This window comes from Cervus elaphus, chromosome 6, assembly GCF_910594005.1.
Source record: "Cervus elaphus chromosome 6, mCerEla1.1, whole genome shotgun sequence".
NCBI lineage: Eukaryota > Metazoa > Chordata > Mammalia > Artiodactyla > Cervidae > Cervus > Cervus elaphus.
Window position 1 is genome coordinate 18,670,410 of NC_057820.1, and position 26,880 is coordinate 18,697,289.

General features: G+C 41.3%; 2 protein-coding genes across 3 annotated transcripts in view; one reads left to right on the forward strand and one right to left on the reverse strand.

The window, feature by feature from the left end:
* The window catches only part of LOC122696384 (placenta-specific gene 8 protein-like), a 34,259-nt gene extending 12,414 nt beyond the window's left edge, over nucleotides 1-21,845 (forward strand). For both annotated transcript variants that reach the window (XM_043906317.1, XM_043906316.1), the window contains exons 2-5: nucleotides 8,089-8,217; nucleotides 10,701-10,825; nucleotides 19,379-19,493; nucleotides 21,634-21,845. In XM_043906317.1, coding sequence (XP_043762252.1) covers nucleotides 8,118-8,217; nucleotides 10,701-10,825; nucleotides 19,379-19,483 — 330 coding nt within the window. In that variant the 5' untranslated portion in view covers nucleotides 8,089-8,117 and the 3' untranslated portion in view covers nucleotides 19,484-19,493; nucleotides 21,634-21,845. The remainder of the gene's footprint in view (nucleotides 1-8,088; nucleotides 8,218-10,700; nucleotides 10,826-19,378; nucleotides 19,494-21,633) is intronic.
* On the reverse strand, nucleotides 16,375-18,852 carry LOC122696383 (pyridine nucleotide-disulfide oxidoreductase domain-containing protein 1-like). Its single transcript, XM_043906315.1, is given in 3 exon segments — nucleotides 16,375-18,139; nucleotides 18,141-18,388; nucleotides 18,496-18,852. Coding segments are annotated over 3 exon segments (1,434 nt in total). The 5' UTR covers nucleotides 18,661-18,852; the 3' UTR covers nucleotides 16,375-17,118.
* Nucleotides 21,846-26,880: the final 5,035 nt, after the last annotated feature.

Below are 26,880 nucleotides of genomic sequence, written 5' to 3' on the forward strand. Positions count from 1 at the left end.
AATAAACAATTATACATTCCCAGAGGAAATGCTCTTAAATAATCAAGCTAGAAATCAAATAAACCACTGTCCTTTGGGACACTATGGCAGGGGTGGTGGGGGTAGGGGAGGATGCTAGTGGAGAAAAGGGCCTACTACACAACCTAGAAAAGCCCACTATTTTCACCTCCCCTCCATCACTTCCCATTCCTGTAAGTGTGGGGAGCAGTAACTGCCCCTACACTGGTATTACCTCATACCAAAATCCTTCTCCAACCCTCCAACCCTGTAAAATATAGGATGCCCAGTTAAATTTGAATTTCAAATAAATATTTTTTTTTTAGTATAGCTCAAATATTGCTTGGGACATAATTTTCAAATTTAACTGAATAATCTGTATTTTTTTCATAAATGTGATGACTCTATTTAATCATTTAACCATAGTTTCTGTTTTTCTCAATTTTAAACCTAGGTGCCTGCTTCCCAGATTCTTTAGAAGTCTATGAGTAAAAAGAAAGATAGCAGCATTTCCCGATATGGGCTAGGATGTGGAGCAACTGGAACTCTCATACATTACTGATAGAGGTGTACATTAGTGCCACTACTTTGGAATACTGTTTGGCACTATTTACAAACCTTGGGACCCAACAATTCCACTCCTAGATATAGATATAACAGAGATGCATACACAGTTCACCTAAAGATATGTACAAGAATGTTCATAGTAGTATCATATTATTGGTAACAGTCCAGACTGCAAACAATACAATGGAAGCATGGATCAAGAAATTGTGGTATATCTATAAAATGGAATATTATACAGCAATGAGCAAAAGAAGCAAGAACTAGAAGAATAAATAATGTTTATAATTCAATGAATATAAGGCTCAGACACAGGTAAAATGAGTTTCTGATGTTAGAAGAAAGGATAGAGGTTGCCTCTGGGTGGAGGGTTAGAGCCCCTATGAGAGTAAGGAGGGCTTCTGGGGTTCTATGATGTCCTAGTTCTCGATTCAGGTTGTGGTTTCAAGAATTCACTTGATGAAAATTCATCAATCATGTTTACAATTTCTATCCTTTACTGTATACACCCTAGAGAAGGGAACGGCTACCCACTCCAGTATTCTGGCCTGGAGAATTTCATGGACAGAGGAGCCTGGCAGGCTACAGTCCATGTGGTCGCAAAGATTAGGACACAACTGAGCAACTTTAAATTGCATTTCAATTAAAGGGATATTTAAAGAAAAAAAAAAAAAACAGTAGAACTGGAGAGGTTAAACTGTCAACTAGGAACAATAAGGAGAAGGAAGAGACAAGAGGCAGGTTTGGAGGCAAGTCCCAATAGGACTTGCCACACAGAAGAAGCATTACAGAATAGGATGTGAACAAACCTGTGAGGGGACCGGGATCCTGGCCTGATCCTGAGCATTTTGAACATTTTTAAAAAATATTTATTTATTTGGCTGCACAGGGTCTTAGTTGCGGCTTATGGGATCTAGCTCCCAGACCAGGGATGGAACCCAGGGGAGTCCCCACTTTGAACATTTTTGAACTCAGAAGCAATGAGTAAGGTTTCATTCCTCACAAGGACTGCTCATCCATGTCTGCTAGGAGACTGCATTCAACAGGCTTCAGGCTCATGTTTCTGCCCCAGGCTCATGTTTCATGATGCTGATGATATTTTCTAAACCACTTTCTCACCTCAGCCCAATTCACATTTGGTGATGGAAAGTTCTTTTCTTTAAAAAAATAAATGTGCTTTCAGGATGTTTAGAAATATCCTTGGCCTCTACACACTTGTCCCCAAGTTGGGACAACCCCAAATGTCTCCAGACGTTGCCCAATGTCCTCCAGCAGTTGAAATCATCTCTGGTTGAGAACCAGTTCTCTACACATGTACTGCGTACTCTAGGTCAAGTTTTCAGTGACTGGTTTCAAGATATTAAAAATACATACATATGTACATGTGTACATTAGGAAAAAAAAGTAGTCACAAACTGTCTAGCTTCTTGAGGTCCCAAAATTCACCTGAGAAGGGACCCTCTAGGAAAAAACTGAACAGGGTTTGTTCATTTCAACTGGTCCCTGATTGATAGAGGTCAGTGGGAAGAAGAATGAAGTTTCTGGAATCCCTTAGAACTGAATTCAAATCCCAGCCCTGCCAGTCTGTCACTTTGGACATGTGGCTTCTTTCCCTTTTTAAGACCAATTTTTAAAAATATTTATTTATTCATTTGGCTGTGCCGGGTCTTAGTTGAGGGTCATGAGATCTTTTTAGTTGCAGCATGTGGGATCTAGTTCCCTGACTGGGGATCAAACCTGGGCCCCTTACTTAGGGAGCATGTGCTTTTAGCCACTGGACCACCAGGGCTTATTTTCTGTTTCCTCTATCAGTGCTCTTTCTTCTGTAGCCTTGTGGGAGAACTACACACACTTTACAATTCCTACAAGTATAAAAGAAGTATGGGACGGGGGAAGTATTGTTTCCTCCAGGGCCAAGTACCACTGTTTTTATTTAACTAACATTCATGGAGTATTTACTCTGCCAATATTCCTTCAAAGGACTTTTCAAACATCAACTCATTTAATCTTCGTGACAACTTTGTAACTGGGGTACTATTGATATCCCCATTTCACAGATGAGGAAACTGAGGCACAGAGAGGTGAAGTAATTCACCCAAGGTCATGTAGCTAGTCACTGGGAGAGATGGAGCCTAGGGCCAGAGTCCACGACCTGGTTAAGGTCATGCTTCTTCATGCTTCTCGGTCCATTTTCTCATCTTTTGGTTCCTATAACATTTCCCATAAGATGCTCCCCATATCTTTTCCCTGAAGAGACTAAGAAGAGGAGGTAGAGCCAACATGCAATCTTTGAGACAAGCTACATTTTCTCATCTATAAATTAAAGAAATTCAACTAGCGATCATGATTTTTCCTTGGCCTTGGCGCTTACACTCTTTGCTTCAGTATTCTTGTCTGCAGTGAAAAGAGTCTTAACAGCCTAATCCCCTGAGTGCTCTGACCTGCTGTGAATATTAAATAGAGACCAGTGTTAAGTAGGAACCAAACATGGGAAGCATAGCACTGTCTATAAGCATAAGCTATGGTCGTACTGGCAACATATCACATTCAGATTTTTTCCATCAATGTTCGCTGGCACTTAGACGCTCTCCCATCATATGGTGATTTGCAGGTTTCAAAATGTCTTCACGTATGTATTCTTATTTGAGCTTCCCTAACACTAGCAATGACTAAAATCCAAGCTTTCTGACTTCGAACCCATTGATCCCAGGTGCTTTTCTGTATCAATAAGTCATGCATAGACACTGCTACTTGGCCGCATTTAGTGTAAAACAGACAATGTCAGGTCACTGACACACATGGAACACGGGGCTTAATAGACATAGTCTCATCACATTAACACCACAAAGAAGAAAGTCAGATTATACTCATTTTAAAGGTGCTAAAACTGAAGCTCAGAGAATTTAGTTTAATTGTCTGAGAACACAGAGAGGGTGGAAAATAGATTTGAATCCAGGTTCATTTGTCTCCACTGGTTCCTAACCATGATCTAGGCCTGGGCTAGTCAAAGTGTGGGCCGGATGCCAATAGCATTGACACCAGCCATGAGCTTGTTAAAAAGGCAAATGTTGGGTCTTACTCTGGATCTACTGAATAAGGATCTGCTTTCTAAAAGGACACCTTGGTGAGTCCTGAGCACATCATAATTTAAGAATCACTGATCTCTATTGCCCCTCAGTGAAGGTCTATCTCTGATATTCAGAAGTGCAAAATCTGTAAATAAGCACATATATGCACACATACACATCCATACACATATATATTGTAGGGTGTTTTTAAAATATACCTCTTCCCTGGTAGCTCATACTGTAAAGAATCTGCCTGCAATACAGGAGACCCAGGTTCGATTCCTGGGTTGGGAAAATCCCCTGGAGAAGGGTATGGCAACCCACTCCAGTATTCTTGCCTAGAGAATTCTATGGACAGAGGAGCCTGGTGGGCTACAGTCCATGGGGTCGCAAAGAGTTGGACATGACTGAGAAGCTAATACTTTCACTTTTTCTAAAAATTTTACTTTAAGAAAGGGAATTTAGGGATTTTAAAGCAAGTGGCATGAGTCCCTGTGTTAGACTGGGAATTGAATTAATAGATACACAATACATGAAGGAGTCTTTTGGGCCTAGAAAAGAGAACAACAGTCTCAAAGGCCCCTTGCTGAATCATCTGACTTCGGAGAAAACAAAGCATAATTTTAGTTCCATCCTGATGCTCCAGGCCAGTTGCATCTATCTGGGACTTATCACCCCCTGTCTGGAAACCTACCACCCCCTACACCCGCCCAGAAGACTTATCACCCCCTGCCCAACTACGAGTGTCATCTCAACAAAAGAATATTCAAAATATCCCGCCTGATTGACGTTTCCCTTATAGCTTACACAAACCTCCCTCTAAGTATGAAGCCTCCCTGATCCCTTTGGGCGCTCAGCCTGGTCGTTAGGCCGACTGTTGCCCCTCCTTGCCTGAATAAAGGTAACCTACTTCTGTTGAGGTCGTCTTTCCTTTTCTGCCTCACCGGAACTGTACCTTACAATACATACCAGGACAGATGTTTTCATATATAGCAATGGTAGCATTTGCCCATTCCAGGTTTGTTTGTTTTATTTTTTATCAATATTTCTAATTTAGGAAATTATTCGCTCCTTTTTTTAAAAAATCAAACACAGCTGTAAAGTAATTAGCCTCCAACTAATGAAAATAAATGGGGAAAAAAATCAAACACAGCAAATTTTATCCTTACTCTAAACGACTCAACACAACAAATATATGAAGCACTAGAAGAATATTTTAGATACAGTTTTTGCCCTGGAGTAATTTTTAGCTTTGGGGTCTCTAGAGAAGTACTTAAGGACAGTTTTCCTTTTTGATATATTGGCTAGACTGATTTTGGTTACCTATACTGATAACCAAAACATTGTTTTTTATTATAAAGCAGTTTCTGTCAAGAACATAGTCTTACTGGTACATTGCTCTTTCTTTAATGGTATACACACACCCAATAGCAGAAGCAGCTTTCTGTATATGTTAACTATACTGATTTTCCCAGTAAATAATTTTTAAAGTAATGGATAATTCTTTCTTGAGGTCAGGGGTATATCTGTAACATTCAGAGCTGAACCACACATTACCTATACAACTTACTCTTACTTGTAACTATTTCTTAAGTATCATGTGCCATCTCTGATCAAACAGTAGGAGCCTCTGATACCCTGTCTTGTGAAGATACGTCCAACAGGAACATTCCAGGATTGATTAGCAGTGTCTGCTTCGAGTATAAGAAAGACCCTGAAGTACACCTGTTGTGCACTCTGACCCTGTTTCCTGCTCCAAAAAGCAAATGTCTTCACTGTTCCTCATGCCTTCCACACTCTTTTTGCCTCCTAGGCGTTTCCTCACATTATTTTCACTGTCTAGAATGTCTACTATCTTGCCTACACAAGAGTCACACGCTCTCCAGTCAGCCTTCCTAAGTTTTTCCGGAACAAATGATTAAAAAAAAACAAAAACAAGAAACCTGTTCCCAGATCATATGTTTGGACTTCAGCTCAGGTCCCTGGGTCAGATGTTTATCTTACACCCCTCGTAGGGTCAAAGAGATTCCCAGAACAGACTTGGTTTTTTGCTTTATTTTTTGGTACACTTTTGTTATGATAGTTTCAGGTGAAGGGAGAAGGGACTCAGCCATACATACACATGTATCCATTCTCCCCCAAACTCCCCTCCGGCCAGGTTGCCATGTAACATTGAGCAGAGTTCCCTGTGCTATACAGGAGGACCTTATTTGTTACCCATTTTAAATATCACTGTGTGTACGTGTCCATCCCCAGCTCCCTAACTGTCCTTTCACCCACCTTTCCTCCTCCCCCCACCCCACCCCCTGGGCAACCATAAGTTCCTTCTCTAATTCTGTGAGCCTCTTTCTAGAACAGACTTGTTTTGATAGAAAATAAATGCCACCACTTCCTCTGTGAATTATTATACCTGTCCTTCCGGGGCTGTGCAAGTGTCTCTGCAGTTTTAGGTCTTCTGTTTCACTACCGGAGAGTCCTACCTGATGAGTTCTCTTCTCCATTTCTCCTCCTTATTCAAAGTTCTGATATCTCCCCTCTGGCTTTGTACCTACACCCAATATCAAAATAAGGCCGGACTTGCTGGATAAAAAGATTTTGAAAGAATTATTCCTTTCTCTTCTTATCCTCTGTTTGATTTGGTTCTCAGAAGAATCAGTGGTTGGGAAAGCAGTCAAACAAATATGATGTAGATTTAAAAGCAGTCAGATTAGGCACCAAAACAGCTGGTCCCCTTCAGCACTCTTACATCTTTTTATCAGCCTTTCTCCCTTAAGAAGCACTTTGGTACTTATTGAATACATAGATTCCTCAATCCCTTTCTAGACTTTTTAAATTAAATCCAAATTTCTAGGGATTATAATTTTAAAACCCCCTCAACTGGTTCTTACCCATAGTAAATTTTTTAAAAAATAAAAGAAAACGTTGCCGGTTATAAGTAAGTTTTCTATTGTATTTAAATAAGTTATATCACAAATGTTAGCTAACAAGGTGACAGCGATTTTCTAAGCCTGGTTTGTAAACAAACCCGTGGAAAATAACTTCTGTGTAGAAGATTTTAATTAATAAGACTCCTTTATAATGAGAAATACAAAACACTTCTACATAAAAACTGAAAAGTTTGTGTCTTACCCTTCACGAATTTAAATTCACTCGGTTAGACAAGGGAATACTATCCATCCTCATGACTTTTCACCATCACCTCTCTGCTCATTAGCTCAGCAATATCCTATTGCATATCTACTGCATCTATCTGTATTTTTAACCGAGCACGAGCATGAACGTGGGTGCACAGTCAGGACTGGGAACCACAGCAGTAGAATCTTGGACTGGAGGCTTCCTTAGCAACATAGCGGAGGAAGACTGAAGGGAGTAAAGCGATGGGAAATGTGGGTAGAGGCTGCCCTCCAACTAGTCAAGGGAAGTATTGAAAGTGACCCGGGACCAAACCACAGAGCACGCGGACTTCCCTGGTGATCCTGTGGCTAAAACTCCTCCCTCCCAAGGCAGGGGTCCCAGCTTCGATCGCTGGCCAGGGAACTAGATCCCACATGCTGCAGCTAAAAATTCTGTATGCTGCGACGAAGATCAAAGATCCTGTGGGGCTCAACCCAGCACAGCCAAAGAAATAAATAAATACTAAAAAATAAAATTAAAAAGTACAGAGCACAGCATAGTTAGATTCAATACAAGAAAAGAGAAAGTTTTCGCATTAATCATGAATGAAATCAAAGACATTCTCTCTCTTGAGAGTTCTTACTGGGTAACAGCTCACAAGACTTAACTTGATCACTGGATGAAATGTGAGAAGTATGGGAGGGACACCATTTCCTAGTGGTTTTGCAACCACTGGGTTTTTCTGTGGGACTTAAAGCCTCTTTTTTCGGAGAAACCTTCACAAAGAGAAATTAATCTTTTTCCAGGTAAACTTTGGCTATCAGGATACCACTAGTAATCAGTTTGCTAATGCTGACATTAGCCAGAAACACCTGCTTTCATAACACCAATTTTATGGAGAAGTAAACAACTTTTACTTTTACAGAAGAGAAACTGAGAGAATGCCTGTGAACTTGCTTTGTAAAAACTGATTATAATGACCATTAAATAAAAATACTTCAAATGCAAAATAGTTGTCTTGAAAACAGCACACACAAAAAAATCATCTTGCTGATAAGAGGACTTGGTGAATGGGGAAAACACACAAACACACACACACATACACAACCAGACAACCTGAGAATGGAATCCTCATCCCTTCTCCTTTATGTTGCTTTTCTATCTTTTATATTTTTAATTCTCAAATATCAGCAATAGTCTGGAAACTATTGCTGATGCTAAGTTGGTTGAATGTGACTGACTCCAACCAAAGGAGGTGCAGTGAAATGCTTTCTGAATTGATATCTATGTTATATCCAACCAATACAGTTAGGTGTTAAATAATTTCTTGGTTTTGTTTTCACAGGCAGTACCCTTTTGAACTCAGTCTTGAAAATGAACCCAGTTGTCTCGCAGCCAGGTTATGGCTCGGTGGTCTCGGCGTCTAGTGACTGGCAAACCGGCACCTTTGACTGCTTTGATGACATAGGGATCTGTAAGTAAACGTAGCTGTTGCTTTCTCCTGGGCTACAACCATGCCGTCGCTGCCATAACAAAAACCGCTCACTTATCCTCTCACTGAGATCCATGTGTGATTGTAGAGATCAGAGGTCACAAGGTGGAACGCCTGGGCAGACTTCACTACTGGATGCGTTTCGTTTGTCCTGTACATAATGACCCCTCTTGCTGTATTAACTTTAAAACCATAGAAACCATATAAAAGTCAGATGCCATGGACTTCCTTGGCAGTCCAGTGGTTAGGACTCCTCTCTTCCAGGACAGGGAGCCCGGGTCAGGGAACTAAGATCCTGCATGCCACAAGACCAGGTGCCCGCCCCTCTCAGATCAGATTCCACATAAAAAATGTAGCTTTCCAATCTAGATTTCCAGCTTCTCTTGAAAATTTGGAAAATCTGGAAAGAGGAGTCCTCATTCTCAACTGGCAGAAGTCAGCTGCTGCCAAGCTGACTTTTTGTTGTTGTTTAGTCGCCAAGTCATGTCCAACTCTTTGGGACTCCATGGACTGTAGCACACCAGGCTTCCCTGTCCTTCACTATCTCCCGGAGTTTGCTCAAACTCATGTCCATTGAGTTTGTGATGCTATGCAACCATCTCAGCCTCTGCCACCCGCTTCTCCTCCCGCCTTCAATCTTTCCCAGCCTTAGGGTCTTTTCCAATGAGTCAGCTCTTCGCATCAGGTGGCCACAGTTCTGGAGCTTCAGCTTCAGCGTTAGTCCTTCCAATGAATATTCAGGACTGATTTCCTTTAGGATTGAATGGTTTGATCTTGCAGTCCAGGGGACTCTTAAGAGTCTTCTAACCTCATTAGTTAACCCTATTCAAAGGGACCTTCACTCTACAGTTTGCCATATTCATGTCCATCATCCACTGTTGGCTAGTGTTTTTTTCAACCTGTTTTATTCATTCATTTTGTCTGCCTGCCTTGAATTTATTATCCTTATCCAGATGGATCATCTGGCTTTATATTTCCCACCTCATTAGCATCCCTGTGTTCTTGATGTGTTTCTCCAATCTTCTCCTTTCCCTACAGGGCTGAGTCTGTGTTCCCAGTTTTCACTATTCTTATGAATCTTGTGGTCGGTCCATTTCAGGAAGCTTTCGGTTTTTAGCTTTCCTAACCTTAAACTCTTTCACAGTACCAAACACGCTTTGGTGTAAGACAATTTCCTTGTTTCCTAGTCTATTGCCCAAAGGGATGTAGACATTCTCTGTGGGGCTAGTCTTTCCACTGTCTTGAGAAAGAGCCTCTTTTATGTGTGTGTATATGATGGAAGTTCCAAGTTCTGTGGAGACAGCCTTTTGCTGAAAACCATCAATCAAAAAATAAGAGTTTTCTTATCTCATCCAGGGTACAGCCATGACAAACCTCCACCCTAAAATAAGTTTTTCAAAATAAGCTTGAACTCAGCACGTTTGAGAACAGTTTCCTGTTTGTCTCTATTTTCTCAGGTCCTTTTTTGTCTCACACAGACTCTTAAAAGTGAAAGTTCAATATGCTTTTTAAGTTTTTATGTCAATATCCCTTAACTTTTACTTGCTTCGATCCTCATAACAATAATAGAACTTTACTCTTAGCCAGAATGACCGTCTAGAATCTGTTTCCTACTGCTTATCTCAGTTTTCCAATGATCTCTTTACTCAATGTTTTCTGATCCTAAGCACCCTCCCACAGTTTTCAGAGGGTTTCTCAGACATTCAGACGCCACAAACTTCCTATGCCAGTGCTCCAAATATAAACAAGGATAAGGAAGAAAGATAATTTGGACATGCTCATATCAACAAGGCAGGAACTTTTTTGGGAGGGGGGTGACTATTTTGATGATTTAATGAGTTAAGATTGTCAGGTGAGAAGTTAGCAATTTTTTTTAAAGCAATGTTTTTTCTAAACTTTTTATTTTGTATTGGGGTATGGCCGATTAACAAACAATGTTGTGATAGTTTCCAGGTGAACAGCGAAGGGACTCAGCCATATGTATACATGCATCCATTCTCCCCCAAACTCCCCTCCCATCCTGGCAAGGCAGGTGTTTTGCAGTTAAATCTGACCTGGCATATGACGAGCAAATTTCCCCAGTGTGTGAGGGATCTAGAAGCAAGACATAAAGAGCCAGGTGACCCCATTGTTTTCACCAAATGTCCATTAAGGCCATTTCCTGAGTATGTATTTTCTTGAAAGTGGTATGCTCAGTTGTGTTGACTCTGCAACTCCATGGACTGTAGCCCGCCAGGCTCCTCCATCCATGGGATTCTCCAGGCAAGAATACTGGAGTGAGTTGCCTTGCCCTCCTCCAGGGGATCTTCCCAACCCAGTGATCGGACCCATATCTCTTATGTCTCCTGCACTGGCAGGCGGGTTCTTTACCACGGAGCCACACGGGAAGCCCTTGGAAGAGGTGTGATTAAGTCAACCTCCTTACAGTCTTGACTGATTCCTCTGTGGTTTCACCCTGCATTCAGGTCTCTGTGGGGCCTTCTGTCCCCTGTGCCTTTCGTGTCAGATCGCCTCTGACATGAACGAATTCTGCCTGTGCGGATCAAGTGTCGCCATGAGGACAATGTATCGGACCCGATACGGCATCCCGGTGAGTCGCCCACGTCCACCATGAAATAGTCACCCAGACAGCCCAACAGCCTTCCTTCAGTCTGACCACATCTCCATGACTGCCCTCCTCATCATCATGACTTGACCCTAGTCTTTTCTCCACTGCCGTCCTAAACATTTTTCCTTTAAACTTTTTATTTTGTATTGGGGTATAGGTGATAAACAATATTGTGACAATTTCAGGTGTCCAGCGAATGGACTCAGCCATACACATAAACGTATCCATTACATCCAGGCTGCCACATAACATTGAGCAGAGTTCCGTGTGCTGTACAGTGGGTCCTTGTTGGTTTTCCATTTTGGATATAGCAGTGTGTACATGACCTTCTCGAACTCCATAACTATCCCTTACGCCCACATCTTACACTTTTCAAATGATTTACAGAGACTATCTATCTATCCCTTGGGATAATTCACAATAAAACTTTTTATTGATGCAATAGATGTGTCTCTGATAAAGCTGCTGGAGATGAGCAGGTGAGGGATGAAGGTCAGCACAGAGTCTCTCCTGGATTTACTCAGAGCCAGACAGTGGACTCTGCAGGGTGGGTGGCTGTTGCTTAGAAAGCCTTAGGTGAAAAATGGGTGTATACAGATCCCCACGGAGCTGGCACATTTTTGAGCCAGTTACTTCACTGATAACTCGTAAAACAGTGTTCATTCACTCAAAAGATATTATTGCGGACCTAGAACCTTGTTAAGTCCTAAGCTATTATTCATTCATTCAACGGGGATTTATTGAATATGCAGAACATACCAAGGACAGATGCTAAAGACACACCAATGAACAAAGGAAATAAAAATTCCTGTCTTCATGGAGCTCACTTCAATTTTTTTGTGATTTTTATTTTAACATAATTTCAGACTTAAAAGTCACAGAAGTGGTACAAAGACTTCCTAAACAATCTTCACCCAGATTCCCCCAATATTTAAAAAGTACCAGATTTGATTGATTTTCTTTCTTGTCTCTATTTATCTATTCTATTTTTTTTCTGAATCATTTGAGAGTAAATTAAAAACTTGATACCCTATTATCTCTATTTCAGTGTGTATTTCTTAAAAACAAGAACATTCTCTTATTTTATCACAATACTATTATCAAAAGGAATTTAACATTGATACAGTACTATTAACTAATCCATGGGTATTATTTAAACTTTACTAATTATCCCGATAACTTTCTTTAGATGAAAAAAAAAAAAAATGAGTTGTCTGGACCAGCTTCTGCCAACCCCTGGCCTTTACTTTCTTTCTGGACTATCCAGGGCAACAAAAATGTGAAATTCTGCCCTCAGCTGAGCTGAGTAAGGGCCCCTGGGGGTTGATTGGAGATGTCTGTGGCATCTGTCTGTCCCTAGAACTGCCTCAAGGGAGCGGTGGCAAAGCTGCAGTGATGAGATAGAGATGCTGAGGAGTTAAGCCAACTGTTTGCCCTCTCTTGAAGAAGAAGATAGGGTAACATGGGTGTGTGTGCCCGTATCACTTGAGACACAGAGCACCTGTGGACAGTATTAGAGGGTGTGGGTTGGGAATAATCTGAAGAGAGATCTAACGATGAAAGCAGGCAGAGCCGGGCAAGTGATTCTGTCAATGGAAAATTGCAATCATGCAGGGGCTGGGAGGGTTAAGATGAACTGGGGCCACTGGAACTGAAAGAAGTCATTCAGTTGTCTTCTATAATATGGAAGATTTTCTCAGTCTTTTTTTTTTTTTTAAATGAAGACAGATCAGTTATTTCATAGACTATCCCTCAATTTGGTTTGTCAAATGTTTCCTTATGATAAGACTTTGGTTGTACACTTTGGGCATCAACTCTATAAAAGTGAGGCTATGTTCGCCTTGCATCACATGACATCAAGTTATCTCATTGTGTGTAATGTTCACTTTGATTCCTTAGTTAAGATAGTGTCTGTCAAGATTCTCCACCACAAAGTTGCTATTTTCCCCTTTATAATGGATACGGATCTTGTAGAGAGATGTAAATCAAACTTTCACCCACTAGTTGTAACATCCGTGATAGATTCTTGCCTCCATCAGTTATTACTGTGATGGTTGTCAATGGGAGAGCTTAGACACTAATGGAAGAAAACTGTTACAATATAACTAAGAATAAGTAAGAATATAATGTATAGGTTGGTGATATGTACAATAGAGGAAAATGAAACAAGGAAGAGGAATTTAGTGTTGAAAGGTTCTAATTTTAAATCGCGTTATCAGGAAAGACTCAGTAAGAAGGTAAAGACCTAGTCTATGCCTGTACCACACTAAATATGCTCAGTCTCTTCTGACCTTGGTAGCTAAGCAGTGTCGGGCCTGGTTAGTACTTGGATGGGGGAGAAAATAAAGACCTAAAAGGATGAGAGGATGGCTCATCTGGGAAAGGTCCAGGCAGAGGAATGAGCTAGAGCCAAGGTCCTGAAGTAGAGCTTACCTGGAATGTCCTAGACATAGCAAGCAGCCAGAGAGGTGGAAAGACTGGAGGTGGGGTGGGAGATGGGGAGTGGTAATAGAAGAAGATGATATCAGAGCATTAGCAAGAGTGAGACCTTCCAGGGCCTTGCAGACCGTATTAGGAAATCTGGCTTTCATTTTAAGTGAGCTGGAAAGCGATTAAAATCCTTTTAAACACAGAAGTGACATGAGGTACTTGTATTCCTGAAAACTTAGCCTCTCACTCATGGTGACCAATAACAATTCACCTCCCTAAGCCTTGGCTCTCTGATAAAATGGTAAGGATGATACCTCCCCTAAGGTGGTGTAGTTAAGAGCCACAGGAGAAAATGCAGGGAAAGGCCTTGGCACAGGGTCTGGCAAGTAATACGTGCTCAGTGAGTAACTATTGTAACTTTCTGTTCTTAGCTCAGCTGTCTCTGGGCAGCCTGCATCCCTCCCGTGGGCTTGCTCAGCTGCCTGACTCTCTCAGCAGTCCCTGTGTTCTCATTTACATCCCTCAGAAGGCAGCAGAACTTAATTCCAGGGTTCTTAACTTCGGGACTGTTCCATAAACTTCCCCAAACCACACGCTGAGTGCTGGGTGTATGTAGTTGTGAACGTAGTTGTGTACCTGGGTGTATGTAGTTGTGTATATGGGAGTGAGATTCTCCAAGTGGTCCCTAAGAGGGCAGAGGAGGGAGTGCTTAGCTGAATTCCGGAGATAAGTTTCTGGAAACAGCTCAGGAACTAGCTCACTTTGGGGCTCTCTGACAAGTCATTTGTTAGCATCAGTTTTCTTATCTTTCATGAAAAAGTTGTGCAAGATGATTTCCAAGATCTTCCTAGGGTCTAGGATTCTATAATAAGTTTTCTTGGTGTCTATTATATAAGTGTATTTATAGACAGTGTTATCTCTAGTCTTCTTTCTTAGAACAGACCTCTAAAATGGCTGGTAAACCCTAGGACTGATTTGTGTAGTTCAGGTTCTCTGCTTGTTTCCCCTTTACATCTATGCAAACATTTATAAAGCTGCCCCAACACAGCCTCTCTGACCTGCCCCTCCCTTCATGGACACAGGCAAGAGAGCATCCCCTTGGCTGGGGCCACAACCCGCACAGCAGAGGAGAAACAGAAGAATCAACCACAGGTTGAACTCCTATGTGCTGGAATACTGCTCAGACATATATTTGCTCATATACTACTTACAAATGTTTTGTGGTGCAGGCAGTGATATCTCCACTTCGTGGACATGAAAAGCAGGAATAAGAAAGCCTTAAGGTCATAGAACATGGAAATGCTGAAATCTGGGCTCAAGTTTTTTGGTTTTGTTTTTTTTTAATTATTACTTTATTTTTTTAAATTGAAATGTAAACAAAATTTACAATGTGGTATTCATTTCTGTACAGCAACGTGAATCAGTTCTATGTATATATATATATAAAATCCCTCCCTCTTGGACCTCCCACCCACCCTGCTTCATCCCACGTCTCTAGGTCATCACAGAGCACTGAGCTGAGCTCCCAGTGTATACAGCAGGTTCCCACTAGCTATTTTATACATGGCAGTGTGTATACATCTATGCCACTCTCTCAATTCACCCCACCCCATGGGCTCAAATTTATTCTGACTTACAGTCAGGCCTAGTTTTTTCCCACTTGACCATCTTGTCTTCCCAAGTCCATGTGTATTGAGTCATGTACCACAACCCATTCATTTGCTTAGTGATTCTGTAACCAGTGCTCATGACCAGATTTCTTTTTTTTTTTTTTAACAGCTTCCAAACAAGTGAAGCGCCAGTCCCCTTTTCCAAACAGAGTGATGAATGCAAAAATCTTTGTTTCTGGTACCATTTCCCAAAAAGCTGTTCTGGTCAAGGCATTTATGTCCCTTGCTAACTTCAGCATGGTGTAAACCTGTAGTTCATGTCCTCTCATTTGAAAAAGGAATGTTTTTTTTCTTCTCAATAGTCTCTATATCTGTATATGAAACAGACTTAGAATTAGGGTGTGTTTTCTAAAGATTTCCCTAGGTTTCTCAGCAAATAATAGTGGGACTTTTTTCTCCTACAGACTTCCTGAGATAAAGACAAGTATAGACACGCTGGAACAGAAAACTAGTTACATCCTTGTTGAATATTTTCTTTTTTATATTAATAACATATTATGTATATTAAATAAATGTTGGTTTAATGAAGGCTTAAAAGATGAATAAAAATAATGAACTGAAGCATGGGAAAAAAACAAGCACTTTGAGGAAGGGTTAAAGGGTTTGGATGATTTTTCAGGGAAAAAGAAATGGCCAAGGGACCAAATTGTCTTCAAACTGAGTATCTGTTCCTCTATTTGATGAGGGTCACAACACTAGATTTCTAACATGGTTATCTTGTTGTCCAGTCTTTATTCCACACACTTTCTCTGTTAGATGAAAATCAAAATCACTATAGCAATGAAAAAAGTTTATGAAAATTAAATCACTTTTCTCACCACTTAGGAACTCCCAAACTTTATAGGCCAAATCTACTCTCTTTCTCTTTCCTGCTCTCTCTCTCTCTCTCCGTCTCTCTGTTCACATTGGAAATTGGGAATTGTACTAAATTCAACATTTTAAAAAATAAGTGCTATCCAAAAGTGGAGTGCAAAATATTTCAGTCAGTCAAGACACACAGTCACATAACCTGCTCATCAGATTAGACCCCTCGGGTCACCCAGTGCTGACCGTACAGAGCAGGAGTCCCTTGTAAGGCATCTCTACCCACGGGTCATCGAAGACCCAACTGCACCTCCCATGGAGAGGGCCTTCAAAACTCTGCAAAGCAGTTCTTTCTACAGTTTTTCTAGACACTCTTCGTTCTCTAATTTCTTCTTTTGCCCATAATGTATATATCCTCTCTTACTGTGGACTGCCTCCCTTGCAGAACATGAGAGATGTCAATGAAAATGATTCGAGGGGTACAGGGTGAGGTGTGATCTAGCACTATACTCACAATCAATTGGAAAAATTGGTGCATTACACAGCTGGCTTTAAAGGGAATCATTCCACATCAGTAAAATTAGTAAGTAAATCAAAAGGTTTTTATTTATTTTTTTTTTTTGTAGTTAACCAGAAGTTTAATTTTAAGACAATTTTATCAATATTTTATACATATGGAGCTACATGTTCAAAATTTATCTCTGAAGTATTGAAAACTTGAGAATTTGAGACATTCTGAGGTCTTGAGATCATGAATTGCATAAATTTACAGTATGAAACAGGAAAAATAAATTAACTATTGTAAAACCCTTTAAATGTGAAATACGTAAGAGATTAAGTTCATGTAACTTTGTTAAGTTCTTTATGTCTTGCCACAACTAGCTGTATTTTTCTTTTCACACAACTGGCTTACAAAGGCTGATCATAGAAAGTGAGTGATTTCATGTAACAACAGTTGTAGAACGCAAATAAGGAAGGAATAAGGTATCGATACAAATAATATAGCAAGTAAGATACTGCTACACATCTGCTTAAGTAGATTACAAGAGTAAGCTTCTTGAAACCACAGCCTGCCTTTGACCTCTCATGGTCAAAGAATGGCTCTGGTATGTTAACCAGATACCACACTGTTGGTTAAGTAGATAACAAGCTAATTCGTTTCAAAGCTAAATCACAAATGAATGTCTCTAAGTTTAAAACACAGAAATGGATACTTCAGACTTATCTTTACATAATTAGTGGTCAATTTTTTGTTAGGAAAAAAAAAATCTATAAATTATTTTAACTTCAGCTGGTCATCATTAAATCTGTGTAATCCTCTGACTTTTTAAATCTTATTTGCAATGTGATGTAGCTCTTGAAATGCCATTTCTAGTCAAAATAATCTTCTATATCAATATTTGGATCCAGCAGATTTCCTCCATATGCTGAAAGGTTCATCTGGTTTAAAATTAAATTTTCAAATGTTTCTTCTAAGTCAGTCTCACCAATTAAGACGGCGCCCATCATTCGCCCGTTCTGCAGGACGGCTTTGATGTACTCCTGCCCTTTGGTACACCTCAGCAGTAGTTCATGGTTTGAACCCAAGCCCTGTGCATTGTATTTTCCCAGTAATACAACCTTATAGTTAAAAAATTTTGTTACATGAGCGAAAAGTTCAAAGCTGAAATCCATGTCAATGGACTCTCCCACGCTAGCTGTAGCCATGCACTTTGCCGCATACCAGCCCATCTGCCTAGCCTGGGTCCACAGCCTCATCTGTTGCCACACAGGGCTGGGATGCCAGGAGGCCGTGCAAATATCACCTGCGGCGTAGATGTCAGGAAGGGACGTGTGCATGTGGTCATCCACCTTCAGGCCACCGTCTTCTCCTACATCAAAATTGTTGCCACAGAGAAAAGGTTCTGTATTTGGTGTAACTCCTGTAGCACTGACAATGAAATCGCAGCCAAATATCTTTTCATTGGTCAATTCCACATATACAGGCCATATCTCTTTGTCAGTAGTAACTGACTGATCATGATGGTCTCTTGGAAAAGACAAGGATTTTTTCTCAGAAATTCTAAATTCTTCCTGAAGGTAAATTTTCTTTACTTCACACATGGTTTCAATGTGAATTTTATGAGAAAACTCTTTTGTTCCTTTAAGATCCAGCCCTTCATGCCAGTCGGGTCCCAGGGCGCTGCCTATGTTACCAGCATTAGCTCCGGTTTGTGCTTCCTTTTTCCGTCCTTCAGTTGTATATCTGGTTCTTTTTCATGCAATTTTAGCCTCTGGTTTTTCATCAATGAGCTTTGAAGTCAAGAATTCAGCTGCTCCTGCATCGAAGAAAGTATTCCCAATTGCTTTATCTTTAATGACCCAAATTACTTCACAGCCTTCAATTTCATACCTGTGCACTGTCTGTATCACGGATTCCTAACACATAAGGATTTCCTTCACATATCAATTTTGGTTTTGCTCCAGCACACAGACAGAGCTTCTTATAAATATGCTGATTGCCATCTTCAGTTAAAATGCAATGCTCTTTGCTCTTTAGTTGCTTCACTCCAGATTCTATAACCTTAATGTTGGGAAAGCGATTTTCTAACATGGTACTTGGTTGTTCTTCAACATCAAATTCTTCCAATACTTTAGAAACCTCCTCAGGACTCCTTCCTTGTTATATATTCCTTGCTTTCCTTCATCTTCAGGCTTTCCCACTGGTTTGTTAATCTCAACAGGTGAACATGCTCAAGCAATTCCCACCTGCTTGAAATTTGTAACCGCTTTAATAACAGGAGAAGCTGTTATCAGGAGAATATCTTCTGATGGAAAATTAATTGCCAACTGCTCCGCACACGTGACACCCGCGATGCCACCGCCGACCACAATGAACTTCCCCGCCGTCGGGGGCGAGCACGGAGCCTCCATAGTCTTAGTGGTTTGAGGACTACAGTGGGGATCAAAAGGTTTTTAAAAAGGGAAAAAAAAAAAAACAGAACTCTTGCAGAACAGATAATAGAGAACTGTGGCTATGATTGTAACCTGCAGATCATTTGAAATGGTACGTTATGATGAAAAGGGTACTGGCTTGAGAGGAGAAAGACCAGTCACTGCCACCAGTTTATGTGATTTAGTTAATAAGTCAGTTAACTTCACTTAGTCATCAAAAAAATAGAGATGGGCTTCCCTGATGGCTCAGTGGTAAAGAATCCATATGCCAATGCAGGAGATATGGGTTCTATCCCTGATCTGGAAAGATCCCACATGCCATGGAGCAACTCAGCCAGCGCGTCACAACTATTGAGCCTGTGCTCTAGAGCCCAGGAGCCGAAACTATTGAAGCACACACATCCAGAGCCCATGCTCTGCAACAAGAGAAGCCACTGAAATGAGAAGCCTGCACAACTGGAGAGTAGCCCCCGCTCACCGCAACTAAAGAAAAGCCGGCGCAACGACGAAGACCCAGCACAGCCAAAAATAAATGAATAAATAAATGAATTTTTTATAAAAAGAAAAATAGAGATAACATGATAAACAAGTGACATAAAATGCATGTTTTAAAGAAGTTTGAAAAGTGAAACAAGTGCAGGGAATTGTGTGACTATTCATGGGCTACCTGTTGATCCATTTGTTTGTTTTTTCACAGGGATCCATTTGTAAAGATTTCCTGTGTCTGGCATTTTTACCACACTGTGCCCTTTGCCAACTCAAGCGAGATATTGAAAAGAGAAAAGCAATGAATGCTTTATAAAAGATACTTGGTAAGTTGGCGGGACTTCTTTGATTTGTGAGTAGCAAAAGAAATTCTCAAAGGTATCTTTGATTTCTTTGGTTCTCTATCTCACAGATCCATGAGATGGCCCTTGACAAAGGGAGGGCAGATGATTTTCAATGGCCAGCCTGCACCAATCAGTTGGGACTCAGCTTCCCAGAGAGCCTGGGTAGAGAGGGCTAGCCCTGATTGGATGGGAAAGAATTCTGGGATTTGTTAGGATGTCTGCCACAGGTGGAGTGGCCATATGATGTACCAGATAAATGTGCCACATATCCTCCATGTGTATCTTCACAGCATCATGATTGAAGGTAGCAGAGATATGTGTATGACAGAACATCATTTCCCAAAGCCTACATCTCAGGTCCAGTGCTGTCAACAGCAACCCACTGAGATGTCACACTAACCGTGACGATGTAATGTATCTGGTGATATGTTCTTGTCAACACCACAAAGCTACCTTAGTCTCTGTGAATGAAGTGTGGACAATTCAACCAGTTATCCAAAATGCCCAAAGCTCCCGTTTAGGAAGAAGAGTTCTGCCTTTTCGGCGGTGATATTGTCAAAGCTGGGCAACTGCTCATATGCTAGTTTCCTAAGCTCTCCTGGTCACATTTTTAATCTTCTTAGTTCTTCCTATTTTTCTTAGGCAAGAGGATGATGGCTTACTCAGTCCTATCTTTCCGTCTGTTACTGCCAGTCCCATGGAATTCATCATCCAAGTTTTATTTTCACCTGGAAAAGGCTATTCTCTAAAAGTCCATTTCCTGAGAGGTCTTCGAGAGTGTTTGATCAGGATACTGCATTCATCTGTGCGAACAGTTGACATGGGCACAATCTGTCTCTCTCTCAGCTCTTTTGCCACATGCAGCACAAAATTATGTCCTCTTCATGAACATTTTAGCTCATTTCTTTTAGTGCCATCTTAGTATCTTAGTATTTGTCTTCTGACTGCTTTCCTCAATGACTGATGTGCTTAACCCATTTACAAGCAGAGTCAACACGGTGAGTTTTCTTCTTCTTTTACCACCTTGTACCCCTGCCTCCTGAGACTCAACTATTGTTTCTCTTCCAAAGCAGTGGTGTTTCTTTAAAGCCATTTGTTACCAATGCGATTCAGAATTTTGCCAAAGTAACCCTAGTCCCCTACTTCAGTTCAGTTTAGTCACTCAGTCGTGTCTGACTCTGCGACCCCATGGACTGCAGCACACCAGGCCTCCCTGTCCATCACCAACTCCTGGAGCTTGCTCAAACCCATGTCCATCAAGTCGGTGATGTCATCCAACCGTGTCATCCTCTGTCGTCCCCTTCTCCTCCTGCCTTCAATCTTGCCCCAGAATCAAGGTCTTTTCTAGTGAGTCAGTTCTTCGCAGAAGGTGGCCAAATTATTAGAGCTTCAGCTTCAGCATCAGTCCTTCCAATGAATATGTATGTAGTCCCCTACATAGAATGTGGCAATTTACTGGTCCAGTCATCCAGTTAATGAAAAAGATTGTCCTGGGATCTCTGCCTTTTAGAGTCTCTTGCCTTAGTGTAAATAATGATTCACTGACATTTGATAAGAGAAATTATCTCTGGCAATCTGCAAAGCATTCTGTTGGTTTACCTAATGACATAGCAATGGTACCTGACATAGTAGTCACTTAATAACTATTGTGGATGAATAAATAGATACAACTTTCAAGCAAGGAAGCATAGTAAGCTCTAACCTAGGAGACTCATTGAATCTTAGCTAGTGGCTGTGACTCATTCAAATATTGGGTTGACCAAAATGTTCATAAAATCTTATGGAAAAACCTGAATGAATTTCTTGACCAACTGAGTAAATTGTACTGAACCAGGGGTCATGATTTGATATAAATTTTAAATATGTAGCAATTTGGGGGCTTCCCTGGAGGTCCAGTGGTTAAGACTCTGCACTTCCATTGCAGAGGGTGTGGGTTCAATCCCTGCTCGAGGAACCAAGATTCCATATGCCATGTGGCCAAATAAATACATATTTAGAAATAAATATGTAGCAATTTGGCAGTAAGATAGCAGTAGAATGAAAGTTTTGATACTTGCAACAAGGATAATGTAAAGATGGAATTCTTTCATTGATTTGGTCTTTCTTTTTCTGATTTCTACAGGTCAAATTCACATGGTAGTGAAAGAAAATGCTGCAATGAAATACTGCATCTATTCAGTGCTATCTCATCCTAAATCTTAGAAACTAATTCAGCTAATCATATGGCTTCAAATGGCTTCAAAACATTTTTAATTTTTGATTTGCTTTGAAAGAAATACGTTTCCAGTGCTCTTCTCTAAGATGACTGCCATTAAAAATTAATTTCCTCAACAATTTCTGTGTCTTTAAATACTTCATCATGGAAATTAACATTCCCATATGCTTCTGTTTTTGTTGTTGTCATTGTTTGTATTAGGGTATAGCCAATTAGGGGCTCCCCAGGTGACATGAGTTTGATCCCCGGGTTGGAAAGGTCCCCTGGAGGAGGGCACAGCAACCCACTCCTGTACTTTTGCCTAGAGAATCCCATGGAGAGAGGAGCCTAGCAGGCTACAGTCCTTAGAATTGCAAAGACTCAGACACAACTGGAGTGACTTAGCATGCACGCAGGTGACTCAATGGTAAAGAATCCACCTGCCAGTTTGGGAGATACAAGAGACACAGGTTTGATCCCTGGAATGGGAAGATCCTCTGGAGGAGAAGATGGCAACCCACTTCAGTATTCTTGCTGTGATAATCCCATGGACAGTGTAGCCTGGTGGGCTACAGTCCATGGGTCTCAGAGTCAGACACGACTGAGCAACTGAGCCTGTCCTAGCTGATTGACAATGTTGTGATGGTACCAGGGGAAAGGCAAAAGGACTTAGCCACACATGTACATGTACCTATTCTCCCCCAAACTGCCCTCTTATCCAGGCTGCCACATAGCATACAATAGGTTACTTTTAAAAAATGAGCCAAGTTTGTCAAAATGTCAAAGTTGAATGATGAGTATGTAGAGATGCTTCATTCTACTTTTCTACCTTTACATAAGTTTGAAAATTTTCCAGTATAAAAAGTGTTTTAAATGTTGTCAAAAGGCTTCTGTTATTTTGGATTTTCCTTGCACCAGGAGACCAGGTGTTACCCTGCAAGGCCCCTCACCCCAGGAAAGTGTGGTTTCCTCCCCCAGGGAGTTTCATCCGCCTTTGGCAGGCCTTCACAGTAAACCATTTCCAGGAATTAATTGCCTAGCAATTCAGAGTTTACTGTAGATTTTATACACACAGGGAGGATTTCTACCATGAACCACACAACAAACCACCTAATTAAAATTCCCATTGCATGTCTCTGTCCTCTCCCAAGTCGTCTCTGGTAGCAAGCCAGCCACAAGGACTCCACTTAATTTTTCTTTTCTTTTTTTTCCAAGTTAACTTGGCATTTTATTTCATTTTGTAATTGACATAGAGCTGACATATAACATTGCATTAGGGGTGTGTATGTATGTGTGTGCACTCAGTCACTCAGTCATGTCCAACTCCTTGCAACACCATGGACTGTAGCCTGCCAGGCTCCTCTGTCCTTGGATATGCAACATAAAAACGTGACACATGTATATATTGCAAAATGGTCACCACAGTCATTCTAGTTCACATCCGTCACCACACAGTTACAAGATTTTTTTCTTGTGATGAGAACTTTCAAAATCTACTCTCTCAGCAACTTTCAAATATGCAGTAAAGAAAAGTGAAATGGCATTTACAAGGTCACCAATATATACAGAATGGCAGTGCTGGGTCCAAATAGCAGAACTTTGAGTCTTATTTTGTTCATGACAGTACACAAAAGTCTTGTTTTTTTCCTTATAAAAATTAACCCTAGGACTTTCCTGGTGGCCCAGTAGCTAAGAATCCGCCTGCTATGCAAGGAACACAGGTTCTATCCCCGGTCAGGGAACTAAGATTCCACAGGCCACGGGGCAAGGAAGCTCATTCACAGTAGCTGTACTGAGCCTGCGCGAAATGGACCCTGTGTTCTGCAACAAGAGGAGCCACTTCAGTAAGAAGCCCACGCATCACAACTAGAGAGTAATCCCTGCTCGCCACAGCTAGAGAAAACCCACACGCAGAAACAACGACCCAGTGCAGCCAAAAATTAATAAATAAAACTTTAAAAATTGGCCCTAGTGTTCAGGCTTCTGAGGATTGCTACTATAAACTTATACAATACCCTGTCTTTTGCCTTCCTAGCACTCTTCATCTTTCTGTGTTTTGGTTTAACACCTGCATCGATGGTAATTGATAAGCATCATGAAAACAGAGAGAGATCATATTTGTCCTAATTTCCTTCTTACTCACCCAACACATGGAAAATATTGTGTCAAGAAGTCACTAGATTAGGTTCAAAGGTATAAAAAGTGGCAAGAATTGTAATCAGATAAGACATTTATGCAAAATGAAACTATTTGGAGTTTTTTCCTAGTCATTTTCCTTACGAAAATATGGGGTGGTGTGCATACTATTTTATAAATTGTTTTGTTTTATGGCTTAACCACAAATTATGAAAGATTTCTCATATTAGTAAATATCAAAAATAGGCAGTACAATGTCATTGACTATAGTCAGCATGTTGTACTTTGTATCCCCATGACTTATTCACTAGAAGTTTGTATCTTAGGACCACCCTCATTTGCCCACCTCCCACCTCTGGCAACCACAAATCTGTTCTCTATATCTATGAATTTGGGTGTTTTGGGTTTTGATTTGGTTTGGTTTTTTAGATTCCACAAGTATGTGAGATCATATGATATTTGTCTTTCTCTGTCTGACTTATTTCACTAAGCATAATGCCTTTAAGTGTACATGTTTACACACACACACACACACAGATTCTCTTTATCCATTTATCTGTCTTGTTGTTTCCATGTATTGGCTACTGTAAATATGCTGCAGTGACCATGGGGGTGAAGCCCACATACCTTTCTGATGCAGAGCAATTTAGTTCCCTCTCAGCTTTCTAGTCCCGGAAACCACAGCCCCAGAGATGCAGAATGGGTCTTGCTGTTGTTCAGTCGCTTAGCTGTGTTCAATTCTTTGCGACCCCATGGACTGCAGCACACCAGGCTTCCCTGTCCTTCACTATCTTCCTGGAGATTTCTCAAACTCATGTCCATTGAGTCAGTGATGCCATCCAACCACCTCATCTTCTGTCACCCCCTTCTCCTCCTGCCTTCAATCTTTTCCAGCATCAGAGTCTTTTCCAATGACCTGACTCTTTGCATCAGGTGGCCAAAGTATTGGAGCCTCAGCATCAGTCCTTCCAATAACACTCAGGGTTGATTGGCATGGGTGTGGAATTCTGCTATTGAGCAAAATAATGTGCTTCCCATGTAGCTTATTTTAAAATTACTTTAAAATTATGATAGATTAAAATGTTTTTTAAAAATCTTTGATGTAGCTGATGACAGTTTTTAGTAGTCTCAGTTCCCCACTCTTGATATTATGCTGTCTCCCATACATTCCCAGTGGCTAAGGCTCCCTCATACCAGGCCAGTTCCTGTGTGTGTTAGTTGCTCAGTCGTGGCTGACTCTTTGTGACCACCATGGACTGTAACCCACCAGGCTCCTCTGTCCCCGGGACTAGAATACTAGAGTGGGTAGCCATCGACTTCTCCAAGGAATCTTCCCGACCCAGGAATCAAACCCTGGTCTTCTGCATTGCAAGCAGATTACCATCTGAGTCACCAGGGAAACCTCCTTAAATCAAAAACTCCTTAAATGCTACATCATGCTAGAAGCAAATTGCTAGAGACAAGAAAGAGCAACTCCTCAGAGGAGGTTGAGGTTGGGGAGAAGACAAGTGTTAATAGAAGATTTAAAAATTGACAAAGCCAAAGACAGCAGAAGAGAATTCATTTCACTTTTCCAGGGTATGTAATGATTATCCACACATTCTATCTGCCATGGTTGCTCTATCAGAGTCAGCTGTTGCTGCTCAGTGGCTTAAACAACAGCCATTTCTTCTACTCAAGAGTCAACAATTTGTGGGACTTCCCTGGTGGTGCAGTGGATAGGAATTCGCCTGCCAATGCAGAGCACACAGGTTCAACTCTTGGTCTGGGAGGATCCCACATGCCACAAGGCTACTGAGCCTGTGCTCCGCAAGAGAAGCCACCACCACAAGAAGCCTGCACACAGCGACAAGAGAGCAGCCCTTGCTAGCCGCATCTAGAGAAAACCCACGTGCAGCAACCAAGACCCAATGCAGCCAAAAATAAATTAATTAATTTTTTTTGAAGTTTATACTTTGGTGTTTCCCTGGTGGCTCAGATTGTAAAGAATTCACCTGCCAATGCAGGAGACTTGGGTTCAATCCCTGGGTCGGGAAGATCCCCTGGAGAAGGAAATGGCTACTCACTCCGGTATTCTTGCCTAGAGAATTCTGTAGACAGAGGCGCCTGGTGGGCTACAGTCCAGAGAGTCGAAAAGAGTCAGACACGACTGAGTGACTTTCATACTTTGGGTAGGATACTTGGCTTCTGCTCATGCAGTGTGAACTGGGGAAGCTCAACCAGGGCTGGGAAACAGTGTTGCCTCTTGGCTGTGGTTCAGCTTGAGTCTAAGGGCTTGGGTTCCTCTCCACGTTAGCCACACCACCGGCTGCTCGGATTGTCTCACCGTGGGGCTGTTGGGTGTCCAGGGCAAGCATCTTGAGAAAACCATACGGAAGTGAGTGACATTTTTATGATCTAGTTTAAGGAGTCACACAGCTTCACTTCTGCTGAACTCTCTTTATTGAGGAAGTGGCAAAGGTCCTCCTGGTTTCAAGAGAAAGGGGACACAGATTCTTACTTTTTTTTTTTAAAGAAAGTTTATTGCATCCAGGGAAAACAAGAACAACTTCTTATTGAAAGAACCCCAGACCCTAACTCGGCGGACCCAACCTTTTTGGTACCAGGGACTGGTTTTGTGAGAGACAGCAGGGGCTTCCTTGGTGGTTCAGTTGGTAAAGAACCTGCCTGCTAATGGAGAAGACATAAAGAGACGTGGGTTCAATCCCTGGGTCAGGAAGATCCCCTGGAGGAGGGAATTGCTACCCACTCCAGTATTCTTGCCTGGAAAAATCCCATGGATGGAGGAGCCTGGTGGTCTACAGTCCATGGGGTGGCCAAGAGTTGGACACAACTGAGCGACCAACACTAATTTTTCCATGGATGGAGGTGGGGGGATGGTTTGGGGATGATTCCAGTGCATTAGTTAGCGTGCACTTTGTTTCTATTATTATTACATCAGTTCCACCTCTTCTCATCAGGCATTAGATCCTGGAGGTTGGGAACTCTTCCTCTAACTCTTAACGGAGTGTGGCAAAGTGCTTGAAGAACGTAGGAGAC